Genomic DNA, 17,785 nt, shown 5'->3' on the forward strand with positions numbered 1-17,785 from the left:
ATTAAGCCTGGTGCCTGTGCCTTTACCCAAAGACGAACTCAGCAGCCCCAATCTTGATATCTTTGAGACGAGGTTTCTCTCTCTAGCCCATGCTGGCCTCCAGCTCTCCAGTCCTCTTGCCTCGGCCTTCTGAGAGTTGGATGACAGGTGTGTGCCACCGTGACTGCCTAGGATATTGTTTTAGTCCAGGAAAGGGCATGAACGGAGGAAGGTGGCATCTCTAGGAGCCTAGCTAATTGCAGAACTCCAATAGGCCTTGTTTTTTGGGTTGTTCCTATCAATATTAAAAGATTGAGCGGGGCAGTGGTGGCGTGCGCCTTTAATCCCAGCACTTGGGAGGCAGAGGCGGGTGGATCGCTGTGAGTTTGAGGTCAGCCTGGTCTACAAAGCAAGTCCAGGACAGTCAAGGCTACAAAGAGAAACCCTGCCTCGAAAAACAAAGCAAAACAAAACAAAACAAAAAAGATTGTTGGGCCCTAATGTAAAGGAGTTCAGTGTGATTCCATGCGGTGAATGTCCAGTTGCAGTCATCACCTCACTGGTAGGTAACCTGTGCTGGTTAAGAAAATAGGGCTGGGCAGGCTGCGCTGGCCTCCGTCCAGGACCAGACTTCTGCTTTGTACTTACAGTCAGCTAGTCAACAAATCAGCCAACTCCTTGCCTGCCTGCCTCTGGCATGGGGCCTGGACACCCAGAATGCAGCCCTTCTTGGGGGGTGGGGCATATGCTGGAGAATACTTACCTGCCCAACGGCTCTGCACTTCCCAGTCTGCCCCAGGCCTCACCCTTCTTTATAAACATGCAGGCCAGGTGGAAGCTGAGGATCAGAAGCCTGGTTGTCAGCCCCACCTCAGCTTGGGCCCTTAATCTCACTGCTGGCCCCCTCTCTCCGGTGACTCAGCCTTCAAGTCCTCCCCACGGTGTGTCCTTCACACCTTGTGATAAGGCCCTTTTGCTCTCACCTACACCCTCGGGTGCACCCAGAGTGCTCTAGGCTCTGCTTCAGAGCAATATTCTCTGAGGACCTCTTTAAAAAAAAAATAAAATAAATAAAAAATTCATGCCAGGTCACACCCAGACCGGTTTTATCAGCCTCTCTGAGAGGGAGAGCATCCAGTTCCACACCCATGAGTAGTTTCTGAAACTCCTCGTATGACTGCAGCCGACCAATGGGAGGAGGGGACCAGCGCTCCACAGGGCAGTGAGAGCAGAAGTAGCTTGTGAGAAATGCCAGTTGCAGACCTTGCTGCATTTTAAGATTTCCCCAGGGATTCCCAGAACTGTCAAGGATCAGGGACACCATCTTCTGCTGGTCCACGTACACTGCCAGGGATTTTACATACACACACACACACACACACACACACACACACACGCACGCACGCACACGCACGCACGCACGCGCGCGCACACACACACACGCCCCATCTCATGTAATTCTCACATCCCTCTCAGAAAGTATGCTTCTTTGACAAACAAGGAAACAAACCTGCCATTCCTCCTTATTTAATTAGCACCTATGGGAGACTCGGGCTAAAATCAGGTTAGACAGAGGTTAGGGAAGGGCTGAGAGGCTAGTGGAATGTGGCCGTCCACCTCTTCACTCACCAACTGTGTTTCTGGGCAATTTCCTCAGCCTTTCTGAGCCCGGGTTTCTTCTTCAGAACAAGGCTAATTAATAATCATATTGCATAGGGCTGTGGTCATGGCTGGGTGAACTTCCCTAAGCCAAGTACCCACCAGCCCTGGGACTAGGCTAGAGCAAGAAAAGTCAGCATTATAACAAATAAAGCCACGGAGTGGCAGTGAGGAGGCTACAGGCTGAAGAGCGAGGAGGGCTCGGCTCAGGGCCGGAGCGTGCTCTGTCGGGAACCTGAAGATGCCCACTTGAAGGTGCCCACCCAGGCTTTTGGGTCCCCGCCCATCCTGACCAATGCAGAGACGGGTTTCGGGTGAACCCTTTATTGGTAGCATGGATCTAGGCACTAGACCGCGCTCTTTCCCGGCTAAAGCCCTTTGTGGCTTGGCGAGACAAAAAATCCTCCGCAGACTCTGTCTCAGAAAGATGGGTCTTGCTTGTGTTGTGGCCTTAGGCGCGGCGAGCGGCGGCGCCCCCTTCTGGCAGATCCGAATACTGAAGCGCCCGCCCGCCCAACCCGGCTAGTGGCTAGGTGGAAACAACGCCCCAGTGCGTGATCTGAGGGGGCTCTGGGGTCCTCCAAGCGAACAGTTGTCTCCTGTAATTTAATCGTCTCCCCCGAACGCGTTGCTAATTAACTCCTTTCTTTGAGAGCCGCCACACTCTCTCCCCTGCTGTTGTGGATTAATTACGCTGCGCTAGCGAGGGATTTCTCAGCCTCGGCGGGCTCCATGGATGTGCCTCGCCGCCCAGGGCTGGCCCCCTTTCCATCGCCAGGCTCTATTGCTCCTGTACCCTGTGAGCAATCTCTACAGTCTGAGACTAAACACAAGAACAGCTTCCTCTTGCTTGTGCAACCTCTGCAGCTCCAATCCATCGAAATCAAACTTAGGCTATTTCATCTGTCCAGTTCTCAAACTATGTACACCCTCTTAGGTTCGATACCTGCTGTTTTATCCATTGTCTACAGCATAACACACTAGGTGGAAGGTTTGCGACTGGACAGGGTGGCCCAGGTCACACAGCACATCCACAGCACAGATTGGATTAGAACTCAGCTTTCCCGAAGCTCTTGGATCTTGAGGTTTATAAACTCACGGGTCTCTCAGGGCCAAACAGGTAACGGTGTAGGGCAGCAGTCTGTGGCAAAGTGCATCATGCTTGCCTTTTTAGGGGTCATCCCAGGCACACGGTACTCAGTGTGGTGATCTTGGGGGTGGAGAGCACTGACTGGCTGGAGTCCTGTGAGGCCATTGCTCAATTCTGCCTTTGCTTTCTGCCCTGCTGACTTGCCGCCCTTCTTCCGGTGGCAGATCCTGGAGATGTCCATAAGCAGCGCCCCTCCCACGGTTCCTTCCCGGAGCACCCCTGGGATACCACCTTGCCCTATTAGTCCAAATCTTGCCGAGCCTCTGGCCCACCCCGTTCTAGCTCCCTACCTAAGGAGGCATCTCATTCCAAGAGGTCTAGTGGCAAATGCCACCAGGAATTTTGCTGGGAGACACTAAAGGCAAGGAGTAAAGGTGTCACAAGCAGGCAGGAGAGGGACCATTCAGGGACTGGGAGGGCCAGAAGAGGTTGTGAGCAGGACTGCCTTTTGTCTCGAAGGCTTCATAGTGCTGAGACCAGCTCCTTACTGCCTCGCTGGGATTCCAGTTTGGGGCAGTGTGGGCCCCTTCCTGCAGAACTTTGTACCTTCGCTGTCCTCAGCCTGGAGTCACAGCAGCAGTCAGGTAAGGTTCTGCGGGAGGCCTCTTTCCCAGCATGGCAGACTAGCTTATGTAGGGCAGTCTTCTCTGTCAGCCTAGTCCCAACCCCTCCATGCCTCCTCTACCTGAATCTCCAGAAGCTACGATAGTGCCGGCCCTTTGACCTTGTTACACTCTGTAGGGATGCAGCCAGAAGGCGTTTGGGGCCTTTCCCTAGAGAAGTGTCATCCTAGAGCCTAGGAACTGGCTTTTCCCCAGTGCAAGTGGTCACTCCCCCCAGTCTGGGGAGGCCTGGCACACCTCTTTCACCAGGAGAACTGGCAGAGGCAGAGCCTAGCTCTTCTGTACCACTACTTCCGGTGCTGGTCTAGCTGTTCCCTACACCATCTTTAGGGGGGAAAAAACCTTGGAGAATACAGTTATAACAGAACTTCACAAGGTGGCTATGGGGAACAAGTTAATTAACAGAGGTAAAGTGTATGGATGACAAGGGTCAGGCAGTTGGGGGATGCCCAGCTAATGCCACTCATCATTATTAATCCTATTAATAAAAATATATCATCATGGAGTTGGGACCAAGGACCCCCACCCTCTCCATCCCTGCCCCCTGACAGTATGTGGTGCAGGTAGGCGACAAACTGTGGGGATTTAGGCAGATGGTCCGGGACAGGTTCTGGCTCAGGTGAGGTGAAGCCATATTGAGGACTGGACTGATATAGGGCAAGGTGGGAGACATCTGGGCCACCAGGACACAGGACACAGAGAGCCACAAGGGAGTGTGCCTTGGCAGGCAGGATGAGGGCAGTGACCACAAGAAAGGGGCAGCCCCCACAACTTCAGGGTTCTGGTCTTTTCATACGTCATTGTGGTAGGAAGGCTCCTTTCTACCTACCCTGTTTGTTGAGGCTAGGCAGGAAGGCAGGGTTGGTAAGATGTTCCCATGAGATCCTCTTTGGCCACAGGTTGTCAAGAGATTCTTTATGGTCTCAGCCGAATTCATCAGCAGCATTGGAAAGACCCCCTCAGAAATGGTTTCCAATATGGAGGCCATATTCAGACAGCAATCGACACTTTCCTTAGCCAAAGGGCACCATGAACTGAGATAAGGCATGGTTTCTCTCTCTCTCTCTCTCTCTCTCTCTCTCTCTCTCTCTCTCTCTCTCTCTCTCTCTCTCTTTCTCTCTCTCTCTCACACACACACACACACACACACACACACACACACACACACACACCAAATTAATCTGAGATGAGTCAGGGTCCTTGGAGAGGATGACCCAAGGAGATGATCCCTATGGCTGCAGGACACAGCCCCACACCCCAGTTGTTTTCTTTCTTTAATTTTTTATTTTTTGGTTTTTCCAGACAGGGCTTCTCTGTGTAGCCTTGGCTGTCCTAAACTTACTTTGCAGACCAGGCTGGCCTCAAACTCACAGTGGTCCACCTGCCTCTGCCTCCCAAGTGCTGGGATTAAAGGCGTGCGCCACCACGTCCGTTTTCAAACCCTGCCTTGCAGTTCTCAGAAATCACAGGAACCTCCATGTTCTCATAGCCTTCCTTCCTCCATTCCCACCCCGAAGCCCTGCTTGCCTGCCTGGTATGCGCCTATGTATCCTGCCTGATCTACAAGTTGCCTCCTCTGGGAAGCCTTCCAGCGCACCCACGTCTGGGGGTGGGGAGTGGGGGGGGGCTGTGCTGCCCTCCAGGCTTCCGTAGCACCTTGTCCTCCCATCAGCCTGCTCCGACTGCTGAATCACAACCGGCTGCAATTTGTCTTCTTTCCCGTGAGCTCCCTGCGGTCCCATTCATCTTTGCTTTTCTGGTTCTTGGCACTGCGCCTGGCACAGAGTCAGCATCAGCGGACGCGTGAGGAATGAGTGGAGTAACTGGGCCGGCACTGTGTACAGTCAGAGTATGGAGGGTAGGAGGAGAGGAGCTGTTTCCCAGCATCTCCTGCCCCACACAGCAGGAGGCTCACGGGGCGGCAGAGATCTAGGCTCCTCACTCCAGCAGTTGGATCCTTAGTCCCTTCGCACCCTTTCTATCTTTAATTTTTAAAAACTTATTTTTTTTAATTGTGCGATTGTGTCTGTGTATGTGTGTTGGTGGGTCTCTGTGTATCATCTGTGCACATGAGTGCTGGAGTTAACAGGTGGTTGTGAGAGCCGCCTGATGTGCGTGCTGGGACTTGAACTCAAGTCCTCTGGAAGAGCAGTTTGTGTTCTTAATCATTGAGCCATCTCGCCCACCCGTATTCTTCCCCCGTCCCCTTTTTATCCACATGGAGGGCCCATCTCAGCTATCCCCATGAGTGTCCCTGGAAGCAGAGCAGGAGCACTTGGAGGACAAAGGGCACAAGGAGGCAGCAGGGCGGTTGAAGAGCAGGCAAAGGCACCGGCGATGGTGAAGACCATGGAGGTCCTAGGGAAGGACATTATTTCCTGGAAGCTAAGGGCCAGCTTGTTGCAGCAAAGGGGCCATAAGTTCAAGGTTCCTCAGGTTTACTCTCTTCCCAGAGTATTGTGTGTTTCTAGACCTAAGAGTGAGGCTGCTTATACCGGGCTTGCCCAGCTCTAAGGTGTGAGTCAAAACAGAGTACACACACTGTCTGTAGGGGCCGGGTATTTAGGCACTGAAGGAAAGAGGCAGGGGCCTTGTCCATTACTGAATGTAAAGCCAGAGGACCCGTGGCTTCTTTCTGAAACAGGCAAATGTCCTTTACCCAGCTTTTTTTTGGGGGGGGTCAAGAGTTGTGCTGCAAAGTGTGGCCTGCAGATGCCCCCCCCACCCCGAATTTCTTCCTCAACCAAAGTCGTAAAGGAGGGGCTAGTTAACTATGGCATTGTCAGCTGCTCAATCAGCCAGTGATAAAAGCAAGTGCTCTTGTGGCCCAGATCCTCCGTTCTGACCTCCCTGTCCCACCCAGTGTCTCTGCCAACCTGTCCTTTGAAGTCACCTGATTTACTCTGTCTCAATCTGCAGGCCCTCTTGGGCCCTCTCTCTGTCGTGCCATGTGGTCTGAGAAGTGCCTCTGATCCCAGCCCACAATGCCACCTCCACGTAGATTATATGGCCACTCCACCTCATTTCTCCCTCCTCCTCTATCCTCCAAGACTACTTTTTCCCCCCCTCTTTGCAGTCTAGTACTGATCCTGCCATTCCAAAATGTCAGTGGCTGTCTATTGTCCCTCAACAGTAGCTTGGTGTTCAAAGTCTCTCCTGCTCATGTAGCTTTCACTCCCTCTCACTGTGATGGTCCCTGTAGCCCAAGGCTCCAGGCACATTCCCCTACCAAAAAGCACTTCTCCCTTTCAAGCTGCCAAGATCTCACCCATCTACCCAGGCCTGCACAAAGGGAACCCCGTCCCCCATACCTGACAGCTGAACGTACACTCCGTGCCTCTCTGAGCTCTCTCAGGAGCCTCTCCCAGAGCAAAAACTCCACAGCAGCAGAGGCTTCTGAGCATGCAGTATGCAGAGCACGGCACCAGGGAAGTAAGCCCTCAGTAGCAACTGTTGAGTGGTGACGATGTGCCTCACGCCACCTAAGTGTCAAGGATACCGGGCTAAAACGGGTGGGTGTGATGCTGGCCTACAGATGGACAGGCCTTGCTCTCTAGAACATGCTAATGATGGGCTGCCTGGCCTCTCAGGGTTTGGCCTGCTGGCTCGTGGTAGCTGGGGCTCTGACAGGTCACACAGAATCGACACTTGCCCTTTGTGCCCCGTTCGTCCAGGCCTGCATGCCTTTAGGATGCTTCAGAGGTTCACACCCTGAAGAGACTGGCATCCTCCTGGTTGCCCCCAAGGCTGACAGCCTGAGAGGTCAGGAGGCTTGTCCTCAAGCTAGGTTGCTAGCTGAGATGATGGAGCAGATGGGCTTCCACCCTCTTCCTCACCTACCCCTCTGTACCAAAGAGAAGAGGGAAATTCTCAGATGAGATCTCTTATTTGTAGTCTCTGTGGTCCACAGACCCCAGGGCCGTGGACCTACTACCCAGAAGGGCTAAGAGTCACACTACCACCACACACCAGTCACAATGGACATGGTGTATGGGAACTGAGAGGAGGTTGAGGTCCTGGATTAAGGTCACATTGTTCAGTGAACCTGGGGTCTCTAGGGAGGAGCCAGGGTACTGGAATCTTACCCAATAGGACAGAACCATTCGTTTGTTTTTGTTTTTTTGTTTTTTTAGACAGGGTTTCTCTGTATAGCCTTGGCTATCCTAGACATGCGTTGTAGACCAGGCTGGCCTCGAACTCACAGAGATCCTGAGTGCTGGGATTAAAGGTGTGTGCCACCACACCTGGCCATTCTTCTTTATTATAAATCAGCATCAGTATATACCATCCCCCCAGCCCTGCCACCAACCAGACAGACAAATCAAATACAGTTGGAAACCACATATTTTATTGATAGTCTTCATTAACAGCGCACGGCCATGTGCACAAGGGCTACTCAAGTACCACACCTTGGCAGCCTCCCTAGAGCCACTCCTCCTTGACAAGTGTTTAAGAGCTGGCTACCGGAAGTTCTCTCTTTCCCTCCAGGATGTCGGGCTCCACGGTACTGAGCCTGGACAATGCAGGGCTGGCTTTCAAGCTTGAACTTTAGGGTCAAGAGAGCTTCAAGGCCCAACCTGTCCAGCCCTCTCCCCTCCCTTGTTTCTTCATGCTGCTAAAGGGAAGGCTTTCCTTCAGGCCTGTGCATCTTTTCCCTCCAACAGGCTGGCTTCAGTGACTGCCAGGAAAGCAGGGTGGAACTCTAGGAATCCTCTGCCCTTGATGGTAGGGCATTTGGATTGCTCGTGACCAAGACTCAGTCCACAGGTGATGCTTGATAAATATAGGCAGGATGAACGGATGGAGGATGAACAAATGGAGGCCTAAAAAAATGAGTGCTGGAGGGAGAAGTATGAGCAGAAAAGCCATTACTAAGTTTGTCCTCTGGAGGGCGCCAAAGTAGGGCCTGCATACTGTCCTCCTGGGCTCTGTTCAAGAATTCAGAAGCAATGGCTTGGGGACACTGTGGCCACCCACTGGACACTACAGATCGTGGGCTTCAGCCTCAATGCATGTATAGATGTTGGATTGGCCATGGTACCAAGTCAGGAGAGGGTCTTTATGTGGCTCCTACTCCTTCATATGCCCCAGGAGTCTGTCTGGTCCTCTGGGTCTCAGATCACAAGGCAGTACCCCCATCTAGAGCTAGTCAAGATGGATTGGCAATTACACTTTAATATTTTATCCTTTCCACAAACTCCTCAGGGCTGACCGTGACATCCAGGCTTCTCTCTTCCTCTACAACTGCCTCAACCTGGTCCTTACACAGTTATACACCCCCCTGTCCTCCCCTGCCAGCCCCTCTCAGCTACTGCAGACAACAGGAAGTCTTCTGAGTGGCTGGATAGGGTGCAGAAAGTCTATGTTATGATTGTTAGACCCTAACCCCTGCCAAATGAAAACAGCTAACTCCCAGGGGTCTCTAAAGATCTTGGCCCTGGGCCCAGCAGCATCAAAGAAGACATTGGAATCAAGGAGTGGAAAGGGACCTCTAAATTCATCTAGAACAAACTAGTACAAAAATCTTTTTCACGGCACTCCTGGCAGATAACTACCTAGACCCTGTCAAAATTCTTCCAGAGATCAGCGCTAACCCCAGGTAGTATTCACACTGGATGGCTTTGGCTGCAAGAGACTCAACCCACTTGCCCCTCCCTTTTTCCCCTCCAATACTCACTTCTCCTCTGTGCTTTATAACAACACTCCTCACCTTCACTCCCTCTTACACACACACACACACACACACACACACACACACACACACGATTATAAAAAGCTATATAGAAACACACTTCCCTCATTACTTATGAGTAAGTAACTCCCTTTTCTCTCTCTCCCATCTTCCCTTCCCAATATCTAGCAAAAATCTAGAGCCTGGAGATCAAAGGGAGAGGCCAGAGGAATTCTAGGGAAAGGAAGGATGGATCCAGCTCACTCCTGGGCTGTGCTGTGCTGGGGTAGCCAGCTAGGGCAGGCTGGGCAGGGAACAGCATTACAAAACAGCAGGTCATTGATGCTGTCTCCAGGGAATGGGCCTTGTACGTGGATTGGGCAGCAAGTGCCTGTGCTTCTCCTGACACACACACACACACACACACACACACACACACACAGACACGCACATTTACTATCCCTCCAGGGGCCAAGGGTGTATTGCCCACCCCTTCCCATTTTCACTAGCAGTTGGCAAAGCTTACTCGACTGCCACTCATGCATGGTGACTGGACCACTTACCAGCCTCCAGGTCCTGTGGAGTCTCCTGCCAACAGCAAGAAGATAGTCTCCACCATCAATAGGAAGAGAAGGGCTTTAGCAAAAGCAGGAATGACCTGAGACATGAGAGTAAATGGTCCAGGAAGGGGGTTGGGGCAGAGGCAGGGGCAGGGGCAGGGGCAGGGCTTCCTAGAAGAAAACTGGAAGCAGAAATACCCTAACAATTTCGCAGCTACCTACCTGGCTGGACCATGAGCATCCTAATGATGCTCAGGTAGCCATTTCCCCTCCATGTCAGGATGCACCTGTTACTATAGCCTCTGAGGGTTGAAGACCTGGGGTGGATATGAGGCCCTTCCTAGGAGAGGGTGTGGTTTGTCGCAGGTGGAGACAAGGGTGCTGTTGTCTTATGTTCAGGAGGAACTGAGACAGAGAAACGACAGGAGTGCTTGCCCGCTCGCTATTTGTCCTGCTGCTTCGAGCTCTCAGTGCCGACATTGAACATGGGGACCAGCAAGCCCAGCAGCCACCTCTTTCCGAAGACCTCCTGTAAATTCTTGCGCCAGGGCCGTGCTCTCACTGCCATCCCCTTTCGAACCTGGTAGCGGGTCTGTCCCCGGAGGATCAACAGCAGCTGGTGGCAGCAGAAACCGGCGCAGGCCAGGCCCACAGCAAACCACAGGTAGAGCATGAGGATGACGAACATGTCAGAACCGAGGACAGCTCCTGCGGGGGAGGGGAGGAAAACACCAGATTACACCCAGGCCACGTACCCAGGCGCTCAGCGCACAGGGCGCTTTCCCTGCAAGGCAGGGATAGAGGCTCAGGAGTTGGAAGTTGCGATTTGTAGCAATCTCAGCTCTGCAGTCTGGGAGACTGGGGCTGAGCTCCTAGCCCTAAGTTTTCCTTTGTGCTGGTGGCTCCTGAAGAGAGGGCGGGGGGGGGGGGGGGAAGGGGTGAACCGGGGGCCTGGAGAGATGAAGAAAAAGCTAAATGAGCTCACCGAAAAAAGCCCTAATTTCTGGCACAGCCTAGACTCTGCACATTTCCCTGCACAATGCCTCGCTTTCTGGATTGGAAGTGGGGTGGGGGTGGGGGTAGGGGTGGGTTCACAGGAGGAAAGAAGAGCGAGCTTAGGAACCTAAAGAGGGACCTGGCACCTGGGGGGCTGTCTAGACTGCAGCCAGTTCTCCCTGAGAGACGGGGAGCACTGTCTGGGAGGAAGTGGGAAACTGACAGCATGATGGAGAACCGGACCTGGTCATGGGAATAAGTCACGAGCTCAGCCTCAAGGGCAGCACACAGAGCCGACTTAGAGAACAATTCAGTCATTAACGTTAACAAGAGAAGGAGACACTGGGACACTCAGCCAAAGCAGTCCTGCCAGTTAAGTCCGCGGACTAAGGCGCCAAAAGGCCCCTAAGGCCATCATCCGTTCAGCACCCTGCCACGGGACAGCACCTCCTCCGCATGATCTAACCCCTCCTCCCCCCCAACTTCCTGTGGCTGTTTTTAAAGGTCCACATAGTAAGAGACCTCACGTGTCCTCGGAGTTTGAGGTAGAGGGACTGGTCCGTGCTGAATTTGAACCTCCCAGCTGTGTAGACTTGCACAGGTTTCTTAATTTGTCTGCGTCATAGTCTGCTCATCAGCAAGATGGCTATAATAACGCGTCTTAAGTTTGCATGGTTGCAGGTGCTTGGAGTTGCCAGCGTTGAGATTTACACCCAGTGCTGAATGCCATGGCTCAGAGGAGGAGACTACATCCCCAAATGGTTCAAGTTTAAATCCTAAGACCCTCAGGCCTTCCCCCAGCTTTCCAGGGCTTGGTGTCCTGTCTGGGCTGCAACTTTGGTGGCTGCAGTAAACCCATCTACCTTGGCATGCTTTGCAGCCAGAGCAGTGGGCTAAGCATAGAATGCAGGGGTCGGGGGGGGGGGGGAGGGTGCTTTCTCATCTCTTAGCTGGCAACCCAACATCACCTTCTTCCCAGAGGCTCCGGGGGCCTGCTGCAGGGATGTCAACGTACAACCTAATCTACCCACATAAATCGCCACTGTCTTCCCTTCCGCTTGCCCAGCCTACCTCTTCCACGGCTGCAGTTTCCAGACTCCAGAGAAGTAAGCATTAACACCTGTCAGTCTGAACCACGATGGATTCAGCAGCCAAGATGAATCAATGTGCTGGCTTGCTCACTGGAAACCTATTTTCTTCAACCCTAGGAGCTTGGGTAGCAAGATTCTCTTTGCAAAGTTAGGGACAAATAGGTCCGGCTGCCTGGAGGACAAAAATCGTGTTCCAGATGGCGTTTAGTGAAGCCCCTCCATCATCGTTGGGGATAGCAAAGAGACGGACTCAAGTGGGGCTGGGCCATCCCCTGACCCACTTTTTCCTTGTCAGTACAAATTAGCTTGGGCAGCCATGTGTAGAACAGAGACTCCTGGGGACATGGTGCCCTTCCAGTTTGAGGAATACTGATGTGCAAGCTAGCCCTCAAGCTAGGATGTGAGAGACTCAGAGCTGTCAAGCTCACGCTTGCCTTGCAACTCAGCCCCAGGAACAAGTCAGGCAGATGGAAGCCATTTCCCACAGGTTTCTAAATCAAGGCATAAGGCAAAGACCTTTTGGCCTTTTGTTGGCTCCATGCAGCAGCTACAAAAGGCTATTCTGGGGACCTGTTTTCTTTCTTTCTTTCAAAGTGTTTGAAGTTACCTGGCCTGGCTGCTTCAGTGCCTCTAAACTATATAGCAACAGATCCTTGTTCAGAAAAATGACAAAACTTTCTTAAAGGCTCTGAACGATTACATCATCTAATTTTCTCTCTCCTTGCTCTCCTGCCACACCATCTCTAACTCCTGTGCCACCCCCACCCCAGCACATTCTGTAATACATCTGGGCACAGGCAGTCTCCCTCCTCCCAAAGAGGCCCACTCAGCATGAAGCAAGACCAGATAGGCAGGGTGGCAGAGCAGAAAAGAATGAACCTAGGACCCAAAGCTGCATGGCCCAGAAGCACTTAACCTGGCCGAGCCTTTGGCTTCCAGCCTTAAAACAACCAACCAACCAACCAACCAACCAACCAACCAAACCATAATACTTGTCTCCTAGATTAGCCCTAAGGATTGGATGCAATGAGACCTGTCTAGTGGGATACAAAATAGTTATTTAATAAATTCTACCCCTCCTTTCCTCCTACTGGGACTTCTAGTGGCATCTACCATGGCTACTAATCCAAATGCCATGGTACATGTCAAATGGTGTCACCTCCGTTCTCAAGATAATGAGGCTTGCACGGGTGACACAAAGCCAAAAGGAAGGAAACTTTTTCAAAATTCCTCGAATGACCCCCATTCCCTTACCTTTGACACTACCCGAGGCTTTGGAGTCAGTGGCCAGTAGCATTTTAGAAGCCCCTTCCCTGCCCCCAACACACACATAAAGGCGGGAGGCTTTCAGGGCCTCCTCACTCCTAGTCATTTCAGGTGCTAGTGGCAGGTCTCCATCTCGGGTGAGGGGGGTTGATTTCTGAATTAAACAACTGCCTTGGTACAGCCTCCTGCCTACTTGATCTGAGCAGCTGAGAGGGTACACTCTGGAGCATTTAGACTGGAAACTGGGGAAGAAGAAGGGAGCTCAACAGGGGAGTGTTTGCATGTGGAAAGGGCCAGGGGCGGATGTGAAGGGAGGAGAGGCAGAGATGGATCTGGTGGCGAGCAGCCTTGAATTCCCTTTCTCAAGAGGGGATGGTGAGAGATGGCGAGACTCATTCTGAAGCCAGAACAGATGCCTGGGCCCTGAGGTGGGCACGAGCTGGCTCTCCTTTCCCATCAGATCCCTTTCTCCCATATTTCCCAAACCTAGCACATATGGAGAGGCCTCACGCCCAGACTTAAATCAAACAATTTCAAGGGCTTCCTTCTGGAACCACCAGCCATTTTTATGGTTGGTGAGACTACTTGGGAAAGGATGTGCGATCAGGTTCTCTGGCTCTCTCCATCACCCCACCTGCCTGCTCTCACACCCCACCCCCAGCCCACCCACCTGCCCTCCCCACTTCTGCTTATTTCAGTCTCTGGCAGCCTCCTGTGCCAGCACCAAGATCCAGAAGGCCCCAGAGCTCCAAGTTCTGGACCCATCTTAGCCACCAGCTCTCTAGGCATTTCCCATGGCTGGTCCTCCCTGGGCCTCTGGGTTCCCACTGCCAATGTCATGATAGGTCTGTGTCTGGGAAGAGCTGAGCTAAAGATACAACAAAGGCTAAAGTGAGGGCTCCCCTAGGGTAGAGAAAACAATTTCTTTTTTCAAATGCTCAGTCTAGTGCCGTCTAGCCCAGGGGTCAGGACAGTCTGGCTTGCTGTAGAAGTAGCTGTCTTTTTTTTTTTTTTTTATCATCCTGAAAGGTCCAGTCAATGAGTTGGGAATATGGACACTGGAGAGGAACATTAAATTGTGGTTTAGGCACCTGGATACAAGTCAGATACAGCTACTTTGGGGGAATAAAATACTAGGTAGGTCATTTAGTCCTAGCTAAGACTCAGTTTTGTGTTTAGTTTTGTTTGTTTAACCTGAGAAATGGACCTAAGAACACCAGACACACATCCTTGTGTGCACATTACTAATTATAGAGATCAAATTGGTCAGAATCAAAAGTCAAGGTGAGCAAAGAGTGGAAGGAAATGAAGTAGGGAAAAATGCCAGGGCCAGGTAAAAATCAACTGCTCTTTGAGACAAACTATTCAAAATACAGCCCTCACCATGGGCTCATGTGCTCTCCAGTATGAGGACTCATGTGCCTGGCTCTAACAGGTATCAGAACCTTCCAGAGGGCTAGATCCCACACCAGGATGGATCTCTGGAGTGTGGACTTGTAGCCAGTGAGGTGGCTCTGAGTCACCTGCCAACCACAGAAGAGTCTGGTGGAGTCACACTTAGTGGGTGTGAGGTTGGAGGTTAGGCTCCTGCTCAGCGCAGCCTGAAGTGAAGTTTGGCCTCACTATGATTGCTTGGTCAGAGCTCCTGAAGGAGTGTGTGGGTAGAGCTGAGGTCCAGGCCAATGGAGAACATAGCACGAGCTCTGAAGAAACATGCTTGGCCTGAGAAGTATACAGCCTGGGTACCATTATTTTACGAGTAACCTATAGTATGAAGGATGAGGAGGGTGGGATGTCCGACAAAACAGAGCATGCCCAGTTAATATGAACTGCTCATAGATTACAGTTTGTTTTCTCGTTATGCCTCCTGCAGTAGCCGGGACGTAATCATACCAACCAATTGTTTGTCCGACCGTTTGAGCTGCGTGTCCTCCTGTGTTTTTATTTGAAAAAACTTTGGGGTTGGGGTTGGGAGGTCTTGTTTGCGGAACCTGCCTGCCAAGACCCACTCACCAGAGAAGAACTGGCTGACTGAAGTGGGCAGGAGCGTGAGGAAGGCCAGAGGGTGGGCGAAGGAGACGGAAAGGACCGCTGAGATGTAGGCCACTCCAGCCACCATGGAGTAAAGGCAGGCCAGTGAGGTGTAGAGGCAGAACAGGATGAAGTTGCGCATGTTCCTGCTGCCGATGCAGTTGCCGGTGAAGAAACAGTGATGGTCGTGCCTCAGCGTGACTCGGGAGCACACTCGGCAGAAGTGAGTGATGGGTGGTGGGCACTGAGATCTCTGGGACGAGGTTTCCTGGCAGGCACCCAGGTCGTCTGGGGAGTTCTGGATGACCAGGACGTAATTGCCCAGGGCATTGGCTGAGAGGAACAGGAAGAGCGCCCCGTGAAGCATGGCAGGCGAGAAGAGCGTGGTGGCTGTGGGGTCCTCACGCATGCTGGGCAGGAAGAGGAAGAGCTGCAGTACGAAGGTCACCAGGGAAATGCAAAGGAAATAGGCGGGGGCCACCACGTTGAGCAGCCGCAGGGCCAGCATCCTCGGTTACATTCCTAAGGGGTGCAAGGAGAGAGGAAGCCTTACAGGGTTGCTCACGGTCATCCTGGCGTTCTTCACCTGGGTGGACCATTTGGAGGACTGTACACAAACCTCCCAAACTTTGCCCCTGGGATCTCACTTTCTGGTTTCTCTAATTTGGGATCAAGAAGGTTAGAGACCCAGAGACCACAGCTGGCCAGATCTACTTCAGATAAGTCTCTGTTGCCTTGGAGTCATGGAGGTCAGGCACAAGGAGGAAAGGACCTGTTTGCAGTGCGGAGTGATTGTATATGGGGGGGGGTAGATAAGGGAGGTTTAGGAGCTGTGGGGGGAGGAAATGCTACTGCATTACAGTAGTGGATACAACCCACTTTTGGGATCTCTGGCTGAAGCTTCCCTAGGAGAAAAATAAGGTTGGGAGTGGTGGTGGAGAGAGCCGGTTGACTCTCAGAAATCCTGATTCACCCTGCCCCCCCCCCTTCCTATCTTCATCAGTGTTCTGTGTCCTCACAGCTTACCCAAAGCTCTCAAGTAGCTGTGCTGTGGACCATGATGTATGTTCCCTTGTGTGTGTCCATACGTGGTGTGTGTGTGTGTGTGTATGTGTGTGTGTGTGTGTGTGTGTGTGTGTGTGTCTGCAGCCTGCCACCCGGCTTTTTCTTAAAAAAAAAAAAAATCAATTAAAACAATTAGAACAGTCGATGCAGTCACACGTGTTCAGGCGCTGAGTAGGGTGGAGGTGTAGCCAGAGTCCCTGTGCCACTGGATTCTGATCAGTTCATTTTCCAGCCACTGGTTGCCCTGACTATTTCTATAAAATCTTTGCAAAGAGTGTTTTCCTTTGAGGCAATGAAATTGAAATCCCCCATTCGCACCCGCCTTTCGCTTTCCTGGCGGGAGAAACCCAAACAATCCCCAAGGCGCCGAAACCCTTTCGATGCCAAGAAGCCCGTCCTGGGCGGACTAGTGGATGCTTGGTAGCTTTTCCTGGGATGACTTCACACACAGGGTCAAACGCAGCTCCACCTCCTAACGGCCCCGAGCCCCTGCCCAACTCTGATACCGCGGGGGAAATACGTTCCGTGTGTCGAGAAGAACTTTCCAGTGGTCTAAGTAATCGGCCAGAAGGAGGCAGGAGAAAAGTTCTGGAAAGGAGGCTGCACCCAGGATGGATGCATGCCACGGGGTATGGGGTCCAGGCTGTCATGTCTGGGCTGAGACATTGGTCACCTTGAAATCTTTGCAGGTAGGTGAGTGACTGTGCCTACTGCTCTGGGAACCTGCGGCCTCTCTGTACCTCTGCGGTACAGCTCAGTGAGAGCTTGGGGGTGATCTCTGGGGGATCAGCAAGCCCCCCAGACATGCATCCCTGAAGGCCATGGGGGCGCTGCCCACTCCACACAGCCCTAGGTACCGGGCTCCGGTAAGGGAAGCAAGTGTCTTCCCGGCGCCAGTCGCCAGGGGGGCGCGGGAGCAGCCTCCAGATGCGCCGTGGCTCTGGGAAGAAGGACAGGGGCTGGAGGAGTGTGGGGCGCCGGGTAGGCGGCCGCAGCCGGGGCCCTGCGTCCCTCAACCGCCAACAGAAGAGTGGCCGGCGGCGGCGGTGAGCGTGGGGAGCTGTCCGCTCAGCACCGGCGCCCGCCTCACCGGCCTCCGAGGGTGCCACCGGAGCCCTGCGGACCCAGGCAGCGCGGGCACCCTCTGGTTCCTCCGCCACTGCCTCCTGGACATTCAGGCAGCCGCCCCCCAGAGCGGCCACAACACCGCAGAGGGCTGGGGAACGAACTCACCGAGCTCTGGTCGCCACAGGAGGAACCCCGGACGCCGGCCCTGGTCTTCCCCGAGGCTGCAAAGTTGTGGGCTCGCCTGACCGGCTCGCAGCCTCCTCACGCTTCGTTTCGGGGACTGGGCAGGTAGCGGGGGAGGGGAGTATGGGGAGGAGGGAGCGGGTAGCTGCCGCCCTCCTACTTGGGCGCCAGAGAGTGGGGGCCAGGAGGCGGCGGGGATGGCAGCTGGGCAACCCCCCCAGCTTCGCCACCCCTCCCTCCGCTCCTGGGGGCGGTGCTCTGGCCACTGGCTCAGCGCTGAGGACTTGCCCCCCACACTGCCGCCCTTCCCGCCACCCCCTCCCGCCCCCAGGGCGGATTGTGGCGCCCTGCCTTACTGCAACCCTGAATCCAACTGGGAAGTGGGGATTCAGCCCTGAAGCACATGCTTCAGCCATAACCTGACCTCCCTTCCTCCCCTCTTT

The 17,785-nt window shown here is 53.2% G+C and overlaps 1 protein-coding gene across 1 annotated transcript; it reads right to left on the minus strand.

Moving 5' to 3' along the window:
• Positions 1 to 9,801: 9,801 nt before the first annotated feature.
• On the minus strand, positions 9,802 to 17,579 carry Zdhhc22 (zinc finger DHHC-type palmitoyltransferase 22). Its single transcript, XM_051149658.1, has 3 exons — positions 17,325 to 17,579; positions 15,009 to 15,548; positions 9,802 to 10,350 (listed from the first exon to the last, which is right to left on the minus strand). Exons 2-3 carry the CDS (start codon positions 15,532 to 15,534, stop codon positions 10,085 to 10,087), a joined length of 792 nt encoding a protein of 263 aa, XP_051005615.1. The 5' UTR covers positions 15,535 to 15,548; positions 17,325 to 17,579; the 3' UTR covers positions 9,802 to 10,084.
• Between the last annotated feature and the right edge of the window lie 206 nt (positions 17,580 to 17,785).

This window comes from Acomys russatus, chromosome 1 (assembly GCF_903995435.1).
Source record: "Acomys russatus chromosome 1, mAcoRus1.1, whole genome shotgun sequence".
In the NCBI taxonomy this organism is placed as follows: domain Eukaryota; kingdom Metazoa; phylum Chordata; class Mammalia; order Rodentia; family Muridae; genus Acomys; species Acomys russatus.